General features: G+C 41.3%; 1 protein-coding gene across 2 annotated transcripts in view; it reads left to right on the top strand.

The window, feature by feature from the left end:
• Positions 1–2,142: 2,142 nt before the first annotated feature.
• LARP4B (La ribonucleoprotein 4B) overlaps positions 2,143–20,686 on the top strand; it is a 55,840-nt gene continuing 37,296 nt past the window's right edge. Inside the window, exons 1-2 of one of the 2 annotated variants that reach the window (XM_072925330.1) lie at positions 2,143–2,472; positions 20,551–20,685. In XM_072925330.1, coding sequence (XP_072781431.1) covers positions 20,605–20,685 — 81 coding nt within the window. In that variant the 5' untranslated portion in view covers positions 2,143–2,472; positions 20,551–20,604. Of the gene's footprint in view, positions 2,473–2,763; positions 2,783–20,550; position 20,686 lie in introns of those variants that run through there. The other variant, XM_072925329.1, reaches the window with a different exon arrangement.

Below are 20,686 nucleotides of genomic sequence, written 5' to 3'. Positions count from 1 at the left end.
ACTCTCAAAGCTGGTTTATTCCTTTTCCCCATCAAGCTCTATCCTATCCGTCTTCCTCTGCTCAGGGCTTTTTCCTCATGACAATTCTGCAAAAGTGAAACAACTTCCTGTGGAAAACATCCCCTTGTTTGCCCAAGAGTGAGCACTGAGATGCACTTCCCTCAATGAACAGGAAAGCTCTGTGTCCAGTAGGGTCTGAGTTCACTCCTTGAACTGGGATGTTTTTTAGTGCCCCTGTTAGCAAGGGATTTTTGACAATACAGTAACATCGAGAACATTAAAACTATCACAAAAACCATTCCAAAAGGGTGCTTGTCCTTAAAATCGGCCTTCTAATCGCTGTAGTGTCTCTATGGGAATTTCTAGCAGATACCTGGAAGGCAGGCATGTGAATCCTATCAGTAAGGATTAAAAATTGGATTATCCTATCTGGATTAATTTCTGAGATGCAGACAGGCAGCAATGCACGGTACAGATAACTACTGGCAACTGGTTGTAATGTGATGTAGTTTTGCAGTTTTTATAGCTTGTAGACAAGCTGAGGACTGGGAGCAGCTCTGGAAGATGATCCTTTCTAGACTTTTTTTTTTTCCTCCTGAAGTCCCAAGAGGAAACCACAAGTCTTCCTTTTGCCTAATTAACTGTAGTTAAAAATAGATGATGATCTGTAGTAAATAACTAGAACAGTTTGACAAGACTTGTTTGTTCCTTGGTCACACAAAAGAACTCTTGAATCTTGTGGGCTCACTGCAGTTTTATATAACTGAAGATTTATTCTATTCCTCATCTTGGGAAGAGCGAGAGAGCTTGAGGCTGAGAAGTTGGGAGAGTCCTACAGAGATGTCACCTCTGCCTAAAGTCCCTCATGTTCCAACCAGAATGTCCTGTGCCTGCCTGTCTGCATTCCCTTTTCTTCCCATGCACGTTGTTCAGTCCAGCCTGGCATTCTCCAGCATTTGTACTTCCCAGCAGCTTCTTTTCTTGTCAAGCCCTGGCAGTGGCAGAGAGGAGCCAGTCTGTGAGGACTGGAACGTGCTGTTGGAGGGAAGCACTGTGTGGATCCTGCTTAACAAAACAATCCCGTCTTCCTGCTGCAGCCCTTGTCTTCCCAGGACTGTTACACAGCCCTTTGCTTCCTCGGACTCCTCTCCCTCTGTGCAATGAGTAGTGGGAGGCTGGGGAGGCACTGGAACGTATTTCCTAGAGAAGCTGTGGATGCTGTCTCTGGAAGCGTTGAAGGCCAGCCTGAATGGGGCTTGCAGCAACCTGGACTAGCGGAAGGTGTCCCATGAGAAGAGGGGCTGGAACTCGATGATCTTTGAGGTGTCTTCCAAGCCAAACCATTCTGTGATTCTATGAGACAAGACTCTCCAGGCTTTCATAACCCACATGAAAAAAAATAAATGTGTCTCTCTGTCACTAAACACTTTCCTCCTAAAATTCTATTTAAGTTTATCACTTCCCTTCGAGCCATAATTGCTCAGTCCTGCTCCACAGGAGCTGTCAGACCAGGAGCTCTCTGCGGAAGGGAATTCCGGACAGGTCCCTCCCGCTGCTGCCATGGCAGCGCCCCACAAGGCGACACCGCACCCTGTGCCAAAGCCCAGACCCGGCCGCGCTCCCTCACCGCAGCCCTCAGGGAGGCCCCGTCGGCCGCGGGCACGGCCCCGGCCCGCTCCGTCCCTGTGCCCTGAAACACAGCCCGGCTGCACCCTGACCGCCGACACACGAGACAGCGAGACAGGGGCACCGCTTCCGCGGCAGGAGCCGCGACCCGCCACGACCCGCCGCGACCCGCCCTTCCTCCCTCACTCCCCCTCCCTCACTCGCCCTTCCTCCCTCCCCTTCCCTTCCTCTCTCTTTTCCCGCCACTTCCCGGCGGGGCTACGGCGAGCGCGAAGGGACAAAACGCCTCCGGGGGAAGCGCGCGGGAAGGGAGGGCGGTGCCGGCCCCGCCCCCCGCGCGCCCCTCGGCGGCCGGTGACGTCAGGCGCCTCACGCGCCGCTCCGCGCGTCACACGCCGCGCGCGCGCCGGCGGCCCCTCCCCCCCTCCCCCTCCCCCGCTCCGCCAATGGGCGCGCGGCGGCGCCCGGCCGAGAGGCGCCGGCCAATCCCTTCCGCCGGCGGGGGCGGGACTTCCGCCGGGAGCCGGAAGCGGGTCTCTCATGCGAGCGGGTGGTTGAGTCTCGGCTCGGAGACGTTTCGGGCCCGGAGCCGCCGCCGCCCCCCGCGCCCCCCCCGCCCCGCCCGCGCCCCTCGGCCCCGCCTCGCGCTCCGCTCTCCTCCTCACGGCATCCGGCGGCGAGGCCCCGGCGGCGGCGGCGGCGCGGCGAGAGGCCCCGGCGCCCGCGGGAACCCGACAGGAGCGAAAGGCCCCGCGCCGGCGGAGCCCCCCCCCCACCCCCGTACCCGCCCGTGTCCCCCGTGCCGAGCCTCGGCCCGAGGGCGGCGGCGGCGGCTGTTGGTGACAGGTGAGTGCGAGGGGCCGCCCGCCCCGCGCTCTCTGGGCGACGGCGCCCGCCGGGGCTGTTCCGCGGCCGCGTCTCCCGGTGCGGGGCCATGGCGGGGCCGAAGGGCGAGCGACACCCCCCGCTCCGTCGCCCTCTCTCACCGGGGATGCGGCCGGAGCCGCCATCTTCCCACCCGAGGCGGTTCCCGGGGGAGAGACGGGAGGGAGGAGGAGGAGGATCCCGGCTCGGGGCCGCGGCGGTGGCGGGGGTAGGGCGGGCGAGCCGCCGGGGCCGCTCCCGCACTGCGGCCTCGCCGCCCCGGGCGCAGCGGGTGAGCGCTGCCCCCGCTCCACCGGGGCCTTGCGGGAGCGCCGGGGGGACCCTCCGGGGCCGATGGGCGGCGGGACCCTCCGGGGCGGCAGGCGGGGCCGGCCCCGGCCCATCGCTCCGGGCGCGCCGCTGCCGTTCCGGGCGAGCCGTGCCCTGGGCAGGTGGATGGCCGGGCCGCGGAGCGGGACCTGCGGCAGCGCACGGGCCCTGCGCTGCCCCCGGCACTCAGCTGTCGTTGGGCCTTCGTAGCTGCTTCGGCCAAGTTGCTTTCATTCTCGGTTTCAGTTTGTCCAGGTGCTCAAAATTGTTACGTAGCATTGTCCACGGTTTAAACAGATGTGCCCTTGCCAAGCGGTGTTTGTTGTACGAGATTCCTGTGTGGCAGATAAGTATAATTATTTTTATTCTGCAGCTAAGCGAATTGAGGCAAGGTGGTTAAGACTTGCCTGTGGCCACACAGAGAGAGAGCTGGTTTCAAAACCACTGTTTAAACTTGAGTCACTGTTGGGGTAAAACCATGGGAATTCTGCCTTCTGATTCTGCGCCTTATCGCTGGCCTAGTTTTGTTGGCCCCTGAATCCTTAGTAAAATTGGAGAAGGAATCTTTCTTCTTTCTCAAGGACTGCTATTGTACGGTCTGTCTTGTGGTTGAAGTTTAATGTCAGACTTATCTGGTTTTTACAGATTGGATAGATTCTCAAAGGTCAAAGCATGTTGTATTTTTTTTTTTCGACTTGCTGGTATTTCACAACTCTTGGGTTTTGATTCTGGTCTGGTAACTTTTTATCAGTTGAACTTTCACTTCTCCCTGCTGATTTGTAAGCATTTCTTCAAGTTGGTTCTCAAGATATGAAGCTAATCAGCTTAATCACTCTAGGTATTAGAACAACATTGATATTCTTATATTTTTAATTTTTTTTTTGGCTGAGGCCTGTTAATGCACATACAAAAAGCAGTATATATTTTATGTATAATGTATACAGAAAATTTTATTTTTCTACATGTGTTGTCATTCATGTGGATATGCTCTTTATATGGAAGCAACAATTACTTCTACATTTAATTGGTCTTAGATTTGGGGGGAAAAATAATCTTTATTCAAACGAAGGTAAAAGTTTTGCTTAAATTAATTTGCTTAAATGAATTACGAACATAGAATTTACAAGCAGAAAATTGGAAGCATTAGATCTCTTGGATGTTTCTTAATAAACAATTGTATGTAATCGGGTTCTTAAGCACACACAGTGTTCAGGGTTAGATTGAATAGATTGTTGGTTAGATTGTTTACCTTGTAATTTTTTCCAGGTTTTTTTTTTCCATTTATACACAAACACTGAGGGACTAAAGGTGTCAGCACAAGTATGTCCTGCCTTGATTGCTTTTTATGGCTGGCTGTAGTGCCAATATACACATAGAAAATACAAATTATTGCTATGTATTTATTATATGTATATTGCTTAGATATAGGACCGTGTCTTAAATCTGTTTCATTGCAGAGCAAAACAGATCTGGAATTGGAGGCAGTTATGGGGGCTTGGGGACTTTGGGGGTTTTTGATTCTTTGAAAGATACAGAAACCATATAGGCAGTTTCTGATGATGATGTTTTATTTCTATTAGAGTGAAGTTAATTCCTTGGTTTATTTGCTGAAATGCAAAGTCAATAGAGTCAACTTTGTCTAATCTACATGTTCTGTACTGATCTGTTTCTGCGTCCATTATTAAGTCTCATATCTCGCAGCAGCTTGGGCTTTAAATCAGTTGAGAGCTTAATTGGCATGGTAATATAAACTCTTTGTTAAATATTTATTACATTACCTCACAAAATGCACATGCTAGACACGGAAAAGGCATGTTTGTGACCATAGTGCATGACAAATCTAAAGTGACAGCTTAAAGGTAGCAAAAAAGGAGTTACAAAAAACAAAGTAATTAGGTGTAGATGTATTCCATCAGTTTGGTTTTTTAAAAACTAGGTGGCTTTTAGGACCTTCAGCGCTATTAATGTTTAATTCTGTGGTGTCTATATATATTCATCAGGCATTCACATACTCGTAAATTAACAGGTAAGGCACACAAATGAGAATGTAAAGCACTTGACTTCTCTTGTGCCTATGTTGGAAGGAGCAGGTTTTGCAAAGGCCGCAGCCTTATCGATCTCAAAGTAGAGGGCTCTTGCCGTGGAGGTGTGAAGGTGGCTGTGGAGGTAGCTCATAAATGCTGTGTCAGGAGGGCTATTGCTGGCAGAAAGAGATGAAGCAAGCAAAAGAAGTGTGTTCTGGAGTCCAGAGAATATTAAGCTTTGGGAGTGTGATTTGTGTGTGTGTGCATGTATGCACACCTGTGAGAAACTGCTACATGCCTTAAGACGTAATAAGTGTGGTTTCACAAAGTTCTCTAAGCTTTTTACTTAGTTCCTGTAAGCATTTACTAGTAAAATGACATTTTTGGAGTCTTAAGTCTTAGACATAACCGTAGAAAATAATCTCAGGCTGCATTTTTTTTTTCCTGCATGTAATCAGCAATACTCGGCTAACAAGAGTATTGGAAGTCTTGTGCATTTGAATTCAGAATGGGCACACAGGTGTGAGTAGGAAGGATGTTACAAAACAGGACGTTTTAAGGAAGAAAATTAACCCTCTCCCTGCAGTTTTGAAATAGGCAGTGATGTGTGGAGAGCTGTGTAGAAGATGAGAGTAAAAGCTACTCTTGTAGTAAAGGCCCTGGAAAGATGTTTGAGCAATGTTGTTCTGAAAGCAAGGCATGCATGTGCTAGAATTAATACTCTGATTTTAGTCCATATACAAGATCTAGATGGGTGGATTTCACCACAGAAGCCACTTACTGAATTAGGGAGGGGAAATTGACATCAAACTTAAAATTAGCACTGTTTCAAAGTTTGTAATCCCTCAAAAAAGAGAAGACACACACGCACAACCTCTTCCCATGAACTTATAAAGTGCTTTGTCAAAGGCACCAGTTCTAATTGTATTTGCATTTTCAAGCTAATGCTTTGGGAAAGCTCTGTTTTCTTTTCCTGTGCATTAACTCCTCTGTACTAAACTTAAGGCAAGCTAGCGTATCACAACAGTCAAACACAAAAATAGCATTCTAAAGCAACTTCACTGAATATAAAACTGAGTGTTATTTCACCTGGTCAAAAAACGTTTTTGTACTGCACATACTGGATAATTGAAGAAGACTTGTTGCTATTACAACAACCTGTTTCTTTTCTCTTTAAGCATATAATGACTTTGACTGTCTAATAATAAAAATGTGTCTACAATCAAAAAGTCTGAGGAACTTGTTAGAAACAGGAGACCAGCAGTTGATTTCTGTTCCACCCATTCATCTATTCAAGTTCCATAAAAGTATTACAAGATAGAAACAATTTCTGTTAATTGGTTGCCAGCTGTTGGTACTTAAATTTTGGTGATGTGACGGAGCCAAGGATTTATGAAATCATTGGTCTTTTACATCTGTGTGTGTAGCTGTTTCATGCCCTTTTTAAAGGAGGGTGCCCCCCATTCAGAGCAATACTTGCACACAACAAAGGTGCTTTGGAGTGCTCAAATTAGGTGTGACTCTAATACAGCATAAATGTGTGATTAGGATAGCCGTGGCAGTGTTCATCCTGTGATGTGTGCTGCTGCAGGTATTTTGTGTCTGGGTATGTGTTTCAGGAACAACAATTAACTCCAGAATTGGAAGTCTGACAGAGGTTACTAATATGTGGCTAGCTGCTTGGCCTAGAACATTGCCGGGAATTGGGGAAGCGCTGTTTTGACACCCTGATGAATCACCAATTTCTTTGAGTCTTAATCTTTTCGAATGCTCTCGTTTACCAGGGAGGGCTGGGCTATGCATGTTCTGGATCCTGTCAGTCCAGCTCCTTAATGGGTAGTTGAATGATGTAATACAAAAGGAATCAGTTGTTCATAAGCTGAATGGATTGCCACCTCTGCACTTCCAGCAGCTCTGTTGTTATTCTCATAAGGCTGTTGCCATGTAAGGAGCTGGTGTTCCAGAGAGCATATCCTACAGTAAAGGTTTGTTCTGGATTGCCTCTATGGCCATGCAGAGTTCACAGATACACTGAGTTCAGTGTATGTGTATTTTTAGGTAGTGGCAGGTATACACAACTTTGAGTTCTGGACTGTTGCACATATAGATAGAAATATAGATGCCTATAGACGTGTATAGACATCTGTCTGCCATGGTAGCCTGTGATGAATTGGACACAATTGCTTTGTGTGTTAGGGATTCTTTTCTAAACTGCCAATATAACTTTCATTATTGAAAACAGGAAACACTGGCAACACAGACTTCCGGAATTACACCTTCAGATGCTATCAGAATTTCACATGGAATATGTTTGGGAATACACTGAGTTTTCAGTGTGAAGAACATAAGAGTTATTTTATCTAAAGCTAGTGCTGGGCTTTTTGGAAGTCTAAATACTGTATCACCTTATTTGGCTTTTAGATTTCTTGTGGTTTTTTTCACAAGTATCTAAACAGTATTTTCCCTTTGGATGAGTTAATTCTCTCTTATTAGCCCTTCACTCCTGACTTCTGGAAGTAAGCAACAATGGTGAATACTTTATTGGTACTATTCATAAGGCGAACTTCCATCTGTCTTGTTAGTGGAATTGCAAACTTGCTTAAAGCACTGTAGATTTCTGTTACTCTGTTAAAAGTGTTTATCAGTGTTTCTCGGCCGATCCAACGTTCTGCGGTCTGATTTCAAGTGAAATATTTTATAATTACAGGATGCTAGTGATCAGACAGGGAAACCCGAGAAACAAAATATTACTTAAATAGTAACTATGTTGAGAAAAAAAAAAATTCATAAATCCCATTTGGCAGAAACTTAATGAAAGGTTTGAAAGCTTTACAGTGATGTTTCTTGGCAGCTTTATGGTTTTGTTTTTGGTCACTGTTGGTATCCATATGCGTATTTTCACAGGTTGTGATGCTGTCACAGGTTGCCCCACAACAGAGTCTGACTCTAACTGTTGTTTAAACAAGGAACTGATGAATCAACAGGCCAATGTCCAAAGTAGCTTGCTTTTCCATACCCTAGTGCTGAGGGTTTATGCTCAAATGTTTGGATGTATCCTTCTGCTTTCTGGTTCTTGTTCTAGGAATTAAAAAGTAGAGCAAAAGTGAAGAATGTACTGGGTTACGGTCACTTTAAGTGCTGAGCTACCTGGATGTGCAGAATTTGCAGACTTATATCTGAGTTTCATTTCCATTCAATATTGTTGCTGCCCGACAGATAGGGACAGAAAATGGTCACCATGTTGCTGCTTAAAGCAGCAAGGCAAACAATTTGGTCAGAATATCATTGTCTACATTGGCATCTCTCCAGGATCTTGGGTTTGTGTCCCTGCTCAAATTTAAAGGTTCTTGTCCAATTATTCATAATAAATGTAAAAAAAATGCTATCAAGAAGGGAAGGGACTCTTAATGAACATATGTTACAGTTTAGCTTATAGTCTATATGATTATAATTTTTTTAGTTAACATTGTGTATTCTAACTGGATTCAAGGAATAAGTGGAATTTTTAGAAGGGTCTGCCCAGTTATTTTGACTTGCAAGGAAGGATTATTGTCATTAAATCCAAGCTAAAATATTGGCAGTCCATCCTTTAACTGTGAGTCAAAACCTGAATTACCAGTAGTTTTGATTACAGTGATACTCTAGGAAGGTGGGGTGCTCTGACTGTGAACAAATGTGCACCCAGAAGGTGATAGTCTTTCATACAGTGATCTAAAACTAAGCAAGAGCTGCTTCTGGTTTCGGTGAATCTTGTAATGAAGGATGCTAGCCTTTAGTAAAAGAGGAAGTAATACTAAAATGACTGGATTATTGGAGTTAAATTATATTTTTGGCAAAGAGGTTAATGAAATAATCATTGGCAAAAAACATTAGCTTCCTTTTCTTTTACAAAACCTTAAACTTAAATTATGCTTCTTCTGTGTTAAATTTAAAGGAGTTAAATTTCACTTTAGATTTGGTCCTGAAGGTGTTTCAAAACTTAAAGTAACATTTTAGGTCAATGAATGCTTTTCAAGTCATCTGGAAAAAAAAAACCCAAAAACAAATAAACAAACCCAACAAAACACAAAACTACAAAATCCCAGAGATTGAGGGGAGTCATCCCAGGCTGTTTGTTTTGCAGAATGACTGTTTGTTGAAATAGTCTTTGCATTGTCAAGGATTGCTGTATACATTTGTGTTGGGACAAAAATTGTCACTGTACCTTTTTGCGTGTCAGTGGTGTTATCAACATCATATTTGGTTATATATACCTCTCACTTGGACTTCATGTAGGTATAGATCTTTTTCTCTCTTTGTTTTCTCAGGCATGTTTTGAGGGAAGATATATTCCAGGAGGATTGTAATGGTTGTCCCATTTGTTTGCATCAAATCTTTTTCAGAATTCTAGTTCTGTGTGCATTTGAATTTGAGATCTGTGGTGTTAGATTTCTGCTTCCCTGAATTAGGAGTTTATTGTATGGTCCCAGAATGCCATGATAAAGAACTTGGTAAATTGGCTCTGAAGCCTTGGACGTGTCTTAAATAATAATTCAAAGTACTAAAAATATTAATGGTCCTGGAAATTCCAAGTGCAGCTTTTAACCTCCTCTTGCTTAAGTGCAATACTGATTGCAGACTTGAAACATGGAATCCAAGTAATAGCAATATTCTGAGATAAGACTATTAAGATCTGTTAAAGAAGGTCAGACTTCTAACCTCACCCTTGGAACTGCACTGAATATTAACCCTATAGCTTCAAGTGGATTTTTTAGTCTTTCATCATAAAATACTTCATCTGCTTCTGCCAACTTCGGAATTTTTCTGAGGAAGATGATGTTCATAAAATCCTGCCCAGCAGAGCTGGGTTAGTTGTTTCCTTCTCCTTTGCCAAGTGTCCTGCCTGGAGTCACAGGCGGGCTGTGAGTGCTTCAGCCACTCTCTGGTTAGCAGTGTAGTGAAGAATGCGGAAAACTTCGAGCTGGTATTGGTAAATCGTGAGGAGGAACATTCAGTAATTGAAACAAGGAAGTTCGTTGTTCCCAGCATTGCCAAACTCACGCTCTTCATGCACAACATTTAACTTGTTCCCTCTAAGCAAGTGCTAAACCTCCTGGAACCTCGTCATGTGTTACAGCATTTGAAGATTTAATGTTTCTTTGAAGAACTGGGAAACGGCAAATAGACATCACTTGCTGCCTCTTAGCTTTAAAACTTGAAACAACTAGTAAAATACTGTAGAACTGGCGGTTGTTTTGTTAAACAGACAGAATTTATGAAGTGACAGGTCTACTTACAGTGAGCCTGACATGCTGAGGTACTGGTGAGTGTGTTGACCAGCAAAGTTCAGTATCTTTCTAGTTTTCACTCCAAATCAGGAATCAGTTTGTCTTAGATTGAAACTGTCTCTCACAGTGAAAGTGCAACAGTCTCCATAAACTTCACTGCTCTGAAGTGAAGCATGCTTAATTGTTGCTTCCTTCAGCACAGAAATGGGAAAATTAATCTTATACTTCCCTTCAATAGCTACTTTGGGGAAAAGCAAACAAACCACCTCACTGGTTAAGTGAGAGCAGACCAGTTATGTGGGGAAGGAAGGGAAACAAAGAAAATACATTATTATGCAAGATACTATCTTTGCATAATAATTCCTTGTATGTGCATAAATTCAGAGAAGGTATGGTAGGATGAGACAGACTTGGTGTCCAGAGTGCCAGAGTAAACTTACCTGCTGGAGATGTCTGTCAGAATAAATAATAGTTTGAATGAAATAGATTATGGATGTCTTTTCTGATAGCCATGTTAATCTCTTCATGAAGTCTTGGTTGGCTTCATTCTCTTTCTTGGGAAAGAGCAATACAGGCCTATTTATTTTAAGAGTTCATAAGTTTAAGCTACCATGTAGTTTTCTCTGACTATTTAAAAAGAGTAAAAGAATGAGCAATATTTTGTGAAACCCAGTCTTTAGTGCTAACAGTGCCCTGTCTACTCCAAAGCAAACTTGAATTTTCTCACCCATTCAATTTACTGTTTCTAATCAATTGGTCTTCTTCTTTCTGTGTGTACAGAAGTGTTGTGCAGTTTTTGACTCATATCACATTAGTGAAAACAAGCAACATGGATGATAGTCGATTTAGGTGAGGTTTTGTATTTGATGCTAAAATTTAGAAACATACTTTTATGATGGTTTCCATAATTTTTTCCCCCCATCATTTAACATTTGCATGAAATGACAATTTCTGGATCAGTGAGCAGTATTTGATATTAAATATTGGTATTACATTAAAAGCTTGGAACAATCTCCCATCTAATTTGTTGGCATAAAGACCTCTGAAGTTATTGAAAAGCTTTGACTTTCAGAGAAAATCCAATTAGCCTATCAAAGACCACCCTGAAACATCTAGAATTAATCTTTGTGTAGGAAGGAAGCATTTTATGCATATTAGTAAAAATACCAAGACTTCTTTTGTATTTCCTCAGCTGTGACTTATGTTTGCAGATCAGAATCCTACTGCACTGGACACTGCAAGCATAGGCTGTTACCTTGTAGGTGGATGGGAATATTACAAGAAATCAATGTGAATAGTGCATTAGTATAATATATGATGACTATGCTCTGATGAGAACCTAATCAGTTATTAAAATATATTAATGCAAGAAAAAATCTTGCCAAAGGAAGGTGCTTCCATCGCATCCTGCAGTTCCTCTTAACTCATGTTAGGCTTAAATATAAGGGGGTTTATATACTTAGTCATTATTTAGGCTGGCTGGTTTTAGAAGATTATATGAAGAATTAGTCTGCTTTTCTGGTTAGGCTTATTTAACAAATGTATTCCAAATGTAGTTTGGAAGCAGATGCAGATATGAAGTGCTGTTCAGAGTGTGGGGTCCAACTCCAAGCTTGTCATTCAGTAGCTACTATAAAGCATTGTTTGCCCTGTATTTAGGCTTAATTAGTTTTCTGATTATTTCAGTGCAGGAGAGGCAGTGGCTTGCACCAGCCTGTCGTTTTCACTCTTTAATTCAGTACAGGCAGTTCAGTGTGCTGGGGTTTCTGTTGTGAAGGGTCTGCAGATATGCTACTGTAGCCTTTACTTTCCTTTTTTGGTTTTGGGTTGTTTTGGGTTTTTGTTTTTTTTTTTTTTTTAATTGATGATGCTTTGTAACAGCAGCAGCAGAGTGATGTGGATCTGAACTGTTGAGTCCCACTCAGAACTGAAGTAATGGCTTTGCAGCACTCTGCTCCTCTGGTTTCCTAGAGCAGGACAGGATTAATGCCACCAGGCATTCAGCTTGAGTCCTCTCTCCTCTGCTGCTGTTTTGGTGGCCACAGAAGTAAAGTGCATGTGCAGGCAACTACAGTGTAGTTCTCTGTTTTGCTGGAGAAGGGGGTGTTCAAATTTATTCAAATTTTGTTCGTGCTGGTGATGTTTTCTGTCCTGGAAAAGTAAAAAGTTGTGCCAGAGCTGGGAGGTAGGCAGGAAGTCAAATGCTTACAAGTATAATGGCGGGCAAATGATGGAGTATTTTAGTGAAAAATCATTCTACATTAGATAAGGTACTTATCTAATCTACTTGAGTAACAAATTCCTGATCTCTTTCCTGAGAAAGTTAAAAGACCTTTTTCATTCAATGTGAGATGTTTTCTGGTCTTTGTAGGCCTTGGTAGTGAATGTAGAATGTGTAATTCTACATTCAGCTTTCCAAGAGAGAACGGGTTGTGGAGAATTACAATCATTAATTTATATTAAGTTAGCATTCCACTTTTCTTTTCAGAATTGTCATGATTTGGTTGACCTGCTAACAATTTAACTCTGCCATTTGAGGGATTTCTTGGAAAATGCACAAATCAGAGAGTCAAGAGATGAATTTTAATTAAGTGCGGTACTTTTGAAATCATCATCTGATAAATATCTTATCTGACATGATAGTTATAATAGAAATTAAGTATATATCTTTATGAATAACCTGCAGGGTGTGTGCTGTTAGTCCACTTACAGAGAGGAAAACAAGCTTGTGGCTTTGTGATGGATGTGCAACATGAAGCAACTCCTGTTAATTAATGAGTTGAGTTTCTTAATGTAATGTGCTTCAGCCTACAGTCTGCTGCTTCAGACTTGAAAACTGAGCACAAGGCATAAGCAAACTGAAAACTGCTCATGACACAATCACTCTTGTCTTCAGGGCACATGACACTCTTATAAGGCATAAGCATTTCTTCCTAGTGCCTTATTCTTGCTTGGTAGGCACTCCTAGTGTTCTTAAGTGGTAAGATTTTTGTTAGGTTATATACCATTAGACATCTGGTTTATTGTATTACTGAGGATGATGTGAGCCACAGGCTTCTTGGTCCATATCTGGAGTGATGTTTGAGTGTACGTCAGATAGTAACTTCATGTGAAGGATTCCTGGTGTGCAGGAGGGCTGCAGAAATTCTGTGAGAGACCATTGAGTAGTGAAATTATTTCATTTTTGTTACACACATACATTTAAAATACAGTGCATAAAAGGCTAGATATAAAAAAATTATAAATCATAATTTTTTTTGGTGGAAGTCATCCTGTTATTTTCTGTGCACTGTTGACATCATCTTCTTGTTTGAGATGCTGAGTAAGACTGTAACTTTACCATCTTCCCATTTTTCTTGCTCTTCACTGAAAAAGTTTTTCATGTGCCTCTGTACAGTCATTATCATTTGCCAGTATCAGGTTTCTTTGGTATTTTATCACCTTTGTTTAATAACTTGCTGCTTGGCATCTTTCGGACAGCTAATTACTGTAATGATCTGGATTTCCAGACTTGCAGAGTGATCAGTTCTGATGTGCTCTTCATCACATAGGTTTCTGTGTGAGTGAGAATGTTGAGTAAATTATGAGAGTTGTGAATTGCTTGGGAAGCCTCGCACAGAAATGTTTCATAGATCTTTAAATTAAGAAATGCAGCATTCCTTTTAAACAGCAAGATTTGCTATTTCGCCTTTCTTAAAGGAGAGACTGCATTTTAAAGGATAAGTAATAGAATTGCAGAACAATTTTGGAGGCTCTCAATAACAATAGAAGGGATCTTAAAGAAACCAAACTTGTGAAGTAGATGCAGCAGCAGCTCTAAATTATTTGTGTTTTCTGTTGAAGGATGTTAAAAAAGGTACAGCATTAAGGTTTAATTGTTCTTCTGACGCTGTATTTCTTGCTAACACCTAGTTGCCTTGTACATTTTGATGTGCCTTGAGTTTTCCAAGTATTCTGTTGCAGGTTTGCCCCCAGTGCTTAGGTCCATGTTCCTCTTCAGGAACCCAGAAGTTGCATTATTCTGGAGAGTGCTGGGGCATAAGTAATTTCTTGGCAGGAAGGAAAACTGAAACAAATCCAATGGTTACTTTTCTCAGGTTTTTTAAAATCTAACTTTCCAGCCACCATGCTGGCACATGCACTGGCTGCTTGTACGTTTTGAAACCTTCATCCGACAGACTTGAATGAATCACTGGGTCTAAACACTAAGCTCCAGAGGTGAATTTTCAACTTTTCCCCCAACCATTTAGCTAATCAGCAGTTAAACAAATTGAGGACCTTGTGATGATTTTTAGTAGTAGTGCATTCAAGACTTCTGTAGGGACATGCTGTGACTAAATATTTATATCGTGTCAGCTTTTGAATTGCTGTTGTGTAATAGAGATTTTACAACCGATGTAGGCATAGTGATGATAGCAGACATGGCCACAAACAGATACACTTTTGGTGCTGCTAGATTTCTTATTCACAGCTGTATTATCTGCTGTAGTAATGGAACTTCTTCAGAGTATATTTTATTTTAAATAATGCCATCCTTTGAAAGCTAGATTGCTTGTCACATCTGCTCTGTAAAGAAGCTGATTTCCTACTTTGAAGGGAAAGATGGAAACTCCTGTGTTCTGTCACAAGTTTTCTCTGTGAGCGTAATACAGCTTGGATGATGTTATTTCTCTACAGAATGGTAGCATGTGCTCCATGCAGCAGGATGATGGGTCAGTTCTAACAGCCGAGATGTTTTTTTGAAAGTATCCTCAAACAACCACCAGATGAAACTTGAAAGTTTGTATCAGTGTTTATGACACTAAGAGGGAAACTCAGCCTTTTGGGATTAGGGTTTTTCCAGTTTTTCTTGATGATGCTATATAAGCTAAACTCAGATACATCCTGTATCTGAGTTGGCACTTTTAGTGGAACGGAAAACATGATTAACTTGTTGATGTATTACATGTGCTTTGGCTATTCACAAAGATGGTGAAACTAATAAAGAAAATTTAAACTACATTTAAAGAGGAGATAATGTATTAAAATTGTAGCATATTTTTGGGAAAGGCATCTCTTATTTCTCATAAATGTCTATGTGATGTCTTCAGCAGGTGGTAAAACTTTTCAGAGCTGAGGTCAGTGGTAGCTCTGATTACCTCTGCTGTCATGATCCTCATGGGTACACAAGTGTGTGGTGGATGGTGAGAAAGTGTGTTCTCTCTCACAGTAGAAAGAGGAATTCTGGCTTGCAGCTGGAAGTTTGTTATGAGTCTCAGGTTAAGCAATGCACCTCTGTTTGGAAAACATTTTAAGCTTTCTCATGTTACTGAAGTGTGTTTCTGTATTAGCCTTGTGAAGACTTAATCTATGTTTAAAGTTTCTAAAATGTTTGCTAGGAAGACTTATGCACAAAGCCAAACTCAAACATATTTTTGTTTGTACTTGCTGGAAGAGCAGTGAAAAGTTCTTTTATTCTAGTGAGCTTTTTTTGTTTTATGCTGTTGCTGTTTGCAGGGTGAAAGTTAGTTGTCAGCACTTGCATTTGTAAATCTCTTTTTAAGGGCTGATTACTCTGGGCTCAAAGTTGGCAGGCAAGATCTCAGCCCTAGAGCATTGTTTGGGGTTTTGCATGTTTTTAAATAACAGATCTATGTGACTGATTTGATTGAGAGAATGCATGCTGCTACTCAGACTGTAGTAACTCTAGACTGTGAAACAGACTGCAGAAAAGCACACTTTGAATATGAATGAGAAAAATTAGAGATGTCTATAATAAAAGCAGGAGGATTGGGGGCTACACTCCAGGGAGGCTTTTAGGGAGGTCAGCAAGAGCAGTAGGGGTTTTGTTTGCTCTGTAACAATCAATGAGATAGATGTCTTTTCCAAACTATTTGCAAGGTTGTGGTGCATGTGGATGCAGCGTGTTTATAAATACCTCCAGACAGTTGCACATTAACTCTGCCTGTACTGGGATACCTTAACCTGCACTAAAATGCAGTGTAAAGGTTAGTCAGATGTTGGCACCACGCTAACACACACGTGTGGCTTTTGGATGAGAGCAGTCCCAGCTCTGCTTGGCTTGGCACCCAGGCGAGAGTGATCATGTGGTTGTGTGCACTTCATCTGTGTAGTCATTCTGTGTGCCGTTGCTGGTTTGTATCTGGTACCTTCTGAAATGATGGAATTCTTAAAACTAGATGGCTTTGAAAGTACTTAATAGTGAAGAGCCGTGCTGTCAACTGTAAAAAAACCCAAAATATTACAACTGCCCAAAAAACCTCACAAAAACCTCAAACAAACAACCAAAAAGATTTAAAAATCAACCTATTTCCCCCCCCCCCCCCCCAAACAAACCCCATATCTTTCTGTTTGTGAAGGTGGTTGTGGGCATTGCAGACTGAAACCAGTAGGCTGAAATACCCATGTTGCTTGACCAGATGATCTCAGTACCTCCTGAAAATATTCTTGTAACTCCTCAGGTTAGCCACTCGCCAGGTGTCCACAGGGACAGATCTGTACAAGTGAAGGGTGACTAATGAGAAAACGAGTAATAAGGCACTCTTGCCCTTACTGTTGCAATTACTAGTTTTGCAGATGGAGAAGTGTACCTAAAGTTTTGGGGAAAACAAACATGGTTGAATATTCTGCCATTTCTAAAGAAAAATGTTTTTCCTGTCTTCTAAACTTCTCTCTTACCTATTTACAAACCAAGTTTGGACTACTTTTGGTAAGTCTCACTAAAATCTAGGCAGTTTCTCTTGGGATAGATAGTTGTCAAAATAAGTACTTGAATGTCTGTAGTAGAGTCAAGAACAGAGTTACTCTCAAGTTGCAGGAATTGACTTACTGTTCTATGATGGCCAAATGGCAAGCCAGAATGGTTTACTATATGCATTTGCAGAATTGAAATTATTGGGTGCTTCTAAATCAGTGAAGCATTGGCACAGGTTGCCCAGAGAGGTGGTGGATGCACCATCCCTGGAAGCATTCAAGGTCAGGTTGGACAGGACTCTGAGCAATCTGATCTAGTTGAAGATGTCCCTGTTTCTTGCAGAAGAGTTGGACTAAATGACCTTCAAAAGGCCCCTTTCAACTAAAAGACTGGTCTGTGATTCTGTGATGAAAAAAATTGTCATTTGATTGTGATAGCTCAATGTTCTGCTGTAGGTAGTGCTACCTCTATCCCAAAAGGGTTTGCCAACTTGCATTTTTCTCTTAAATGTCTCCTGTTTATTGCTGCAACATCTATTTATGCAAAGATACATTGAACTGCTGACTGGTAAGCCATATATTTTAAAGTCATGGACAAGTTAACTCTTCAGTTGGATGATGATTTTTATTGGTGCATTAAAATGCTCCATTTAACTTGTCACTAATTCAGCTGATAAACTCTCTCAAACAGTGAATCTGTACCTGTGGTTTCTAGAATTACCAGCTATTGATTGTGGTTTGTATAAATAAGCTTTTATATGAAGAGATATATCAATACTAATGAAAAACATGCTAAAATAAATCATATGGAGAGCTTTTAAACATTCTATGATTTTTATTTGGTTTCTCTTTCCTGAAGTATCACTGCCTTTTTCTACAGCCCTTGTACTCTCTGACGTGATAGTCATGGGAGTCTGCTGTCATGTAGGTTTTGTTCTCTAGGAGTCCAATAAGTGGCAGCTCTGCAGTAGAAAAGGTGGCATTAACTTTCCAGAACAGCCCTGCATGTGAAGTTGTTTTGAAGTGTCTCACAACCATGGGGATTTTGCAGCTGAACGCTTGACATCCTGCAGACTTGTAGCAGTGGGATGTATTTAGTGAAGAAAAATTGCAACAGAAGCTCCCTCCTTCTGTGTTTGGGATCTTTCTGTATGGCTTGCCCATTTGCAGAAAGGCAGAGGCTGATCGTTGTTGAAATCATGGGATTTGGAAAGCAGGTTTTATCCTCTTCAAACAAATTACTTTATTGCTGTTGTTTGGAGTGCCATTTTGATACTTAGTGATCAAAATTCATCTTAAATATATGGGTTTGACGTTGTAATTACTAAAAATAATTTGTTTACAAGTGGTATTAGTGGTGGTGTGTGTATGAGTGGTATTAGTATGGTGTGTATCACAACAAATCCTTGTATCTAATGAGAATATGATTATTAGTCTGAGTAGTGTAAGCGAAGTTACCTATGGCTTCAGTCTAGACTTGGCCTGTGATAAGCATCTTGCATAATCTCATCTAAGGGACTTCTGAAAAGCAGTAGAGTGATATGCTGCTCTAATTGCTGGTGGCTTACCCAAGGAATTTGAAGTTGCAATGTGCACACAGCAGTTATGTGCTGTCAGGTTAGCTGAAAACCTGTCTATCCTCGGCTGCAATTAATGATTTAGCTGGGTATTTTGTGCTTGATGGCCAGTCAGCAAATGCTTTAAAGGACATATATGTAGTGGAACTTTACTTTTTCTTTGACAGATTCATATGATTGCAGCTGTTTCCCTTCCTTTATCCATAGACTTCCAAAGTTCTGGTGTTAACACTGTTACACATGTACCAGAGGATGGACATGATTGAAGCATGGCTCTGGACAGGCTGATACTAGAAGGGGATGGGAATATGTTAGATAAGTAGGTGACAGAAGGATGCAAAGAAGTACCTTAGCATGGATTTGGGGATCAAAATGCTGAGTAGATACCACCATTGCTGACTGAAACATGCTTGTCTTTCTGTAAAGTAGTCTTTAGTTTATGAATCTGGACTAAAGCTATGCCCAAAGGTAGTATGAATAGCAGTGGATGTTACATACAGTGAACATGAAATGAGTGAGGAGTCTTAGGCTCATTTTGGAAAGAAAAATTAATCCAAAATTTGGAAAGACTAAACACAATTTCTTTAAAAAACATGAACAGAAGTGTTCTCCAAGATGCTTAGACACTTCACACAGTGTTAGTCTGCTTCTTCCCATTCATGGCTTTGAGCAACACAGAATCTGGCTATTTAATATGGCTTTTGAAAAATTTATTTCATCCTGAGGATGTTTTTTTGATATTTTATAAAATATAAACATCCTGAATGAATTGCAGACTTTGTTACATAACCTGTGAGTATATTTGTGTGTAACACTGTGTGACAGATAGTGTAATCTTCTAGTTCCATTTTACTGTGGTTTTTTGTCTGTACCATTTTTTCCTTAATGTGTTTCTATTCCAAGGTGAGAGACATAGTGTTAAGAAAAAAAACTTTTGAGAATATAACAGTGACACAGTACTTGTGTTTCTTTGAAAACATGCTTTTCAATAATATGAGCTGGTAAGCAACTGTTCATGTAAGCTGAAATGTTCATCTTCTTGGGGATGTCAGTATATTTGTTTCCTCAGTTGTATGTACAAAATACCTTTTCCATAATCCTCTAATACAAGTGTTTGAATCAGTTCATAGCTGAACATAATAATTTTCTTTGAAAATTTCAGAATATATTCAGTCAGTTGTATTTGACATTTGCTTTTGTCCACTTCAAAATACAGTGTAAAGGAGATTCATGGAAGGTTGTAATGCCCTTGACTGAAAGTCTTCTTAACTCTAGTCTAGGAGTCAAGGTGGCCTAAAAGGAGCTTATGTTCCTAAAGATTGGAACAGTACCATTAACTTACATGTGCTGCAAATCTTTATATTGTCATTTTAAGGAGATTGCATGTTTATTGTCACCAACTTGAAAGCAATAAATCTCTCTCATGCATTGTTACAGATGCAGTACTGCAATTTCCTATGAATAAAAAACTAAAAAGACATTTTACATTGTTTTAGAAAAGAAAAAATTAACAAGCCTCATTTTCACACGTCAATATTTACTTTGAGACTTCATACTTTAAATTAGCTTGTATTGTTTTTTGAAGACTTTTAAAAATATCAGTACTAAATAATAGCATCAAATTTCAAAGCAATGCCACTGTCAGACTTTCAACTCTGAGTTTTTTACTTGTTTAATCAAATAAAATAAGATTTTGGGATTATAGAGCAGAAGAACTGGTTGAGCATTACTAGTCTAGCAGAACTGTTGTAACATGCTTCTTAAATTTTGCAAAGATAAAGTGACCATCAGAGTAGTTATAGAAGAAGGGTTAGTTTGTGACTAAATGTTTCTTAATGAGTGGAGTGGTATGAAGAAGTCATGGTTTGAAATGATGTCTGAATAAGTAAGGTGAGAATCAAGAGACACTTTCTCAGTGGAATTTCCCTGCCCAGTGCTGTGGCAAGTGTTCATCAGTAATCCAAGGTAGCCAGTGACTGGGAGCTGAGTGTATTTGCAAGGTGGCTTTATCCTCATTTTATGTTTTCTCTGGACGCATAATCCCGACCGTATTGTGTGGAAGTTCTTTGGACCTTTGCTCTGAGTCAGGGTGGCGTGTCTGGAGTGGCTGCGGATTCTCAGGAATTTCAACAACCACTTACAGAATCTTTTGTCTTCTTATTTCTGCAGCTTACAAAGGTGACCAGTAAAGTTCTCTCTGAGCAGCCAAAAAGCAGACAGCTCATGACTTCTGATCAGGACACTAAAGTTGTGGCTGAACCGCAGGTGCAGCAAGTACAAGAAGTTAAGGACGGTTCTCATCTAG

Source organism: Taeniopygia guttata, chromosome 2 (assembly GCF_048771995.1).
Source record: "Taeniopygia guttata chromosome 2, bTaeGut7.mat, whole genome shotgun sequence".
Lineage (NCBI taxonomy): Eukaryota > Metazoa > Chordata > Aves > Passeriformes > Estrildidae > Taeniopygia > Taeniopygia guttata.
The sequence above is the reverse complement of the archived record's forward strand: the minus strand, read 5'-3'. Positions and strand labels throughout refer to the sequence as shown.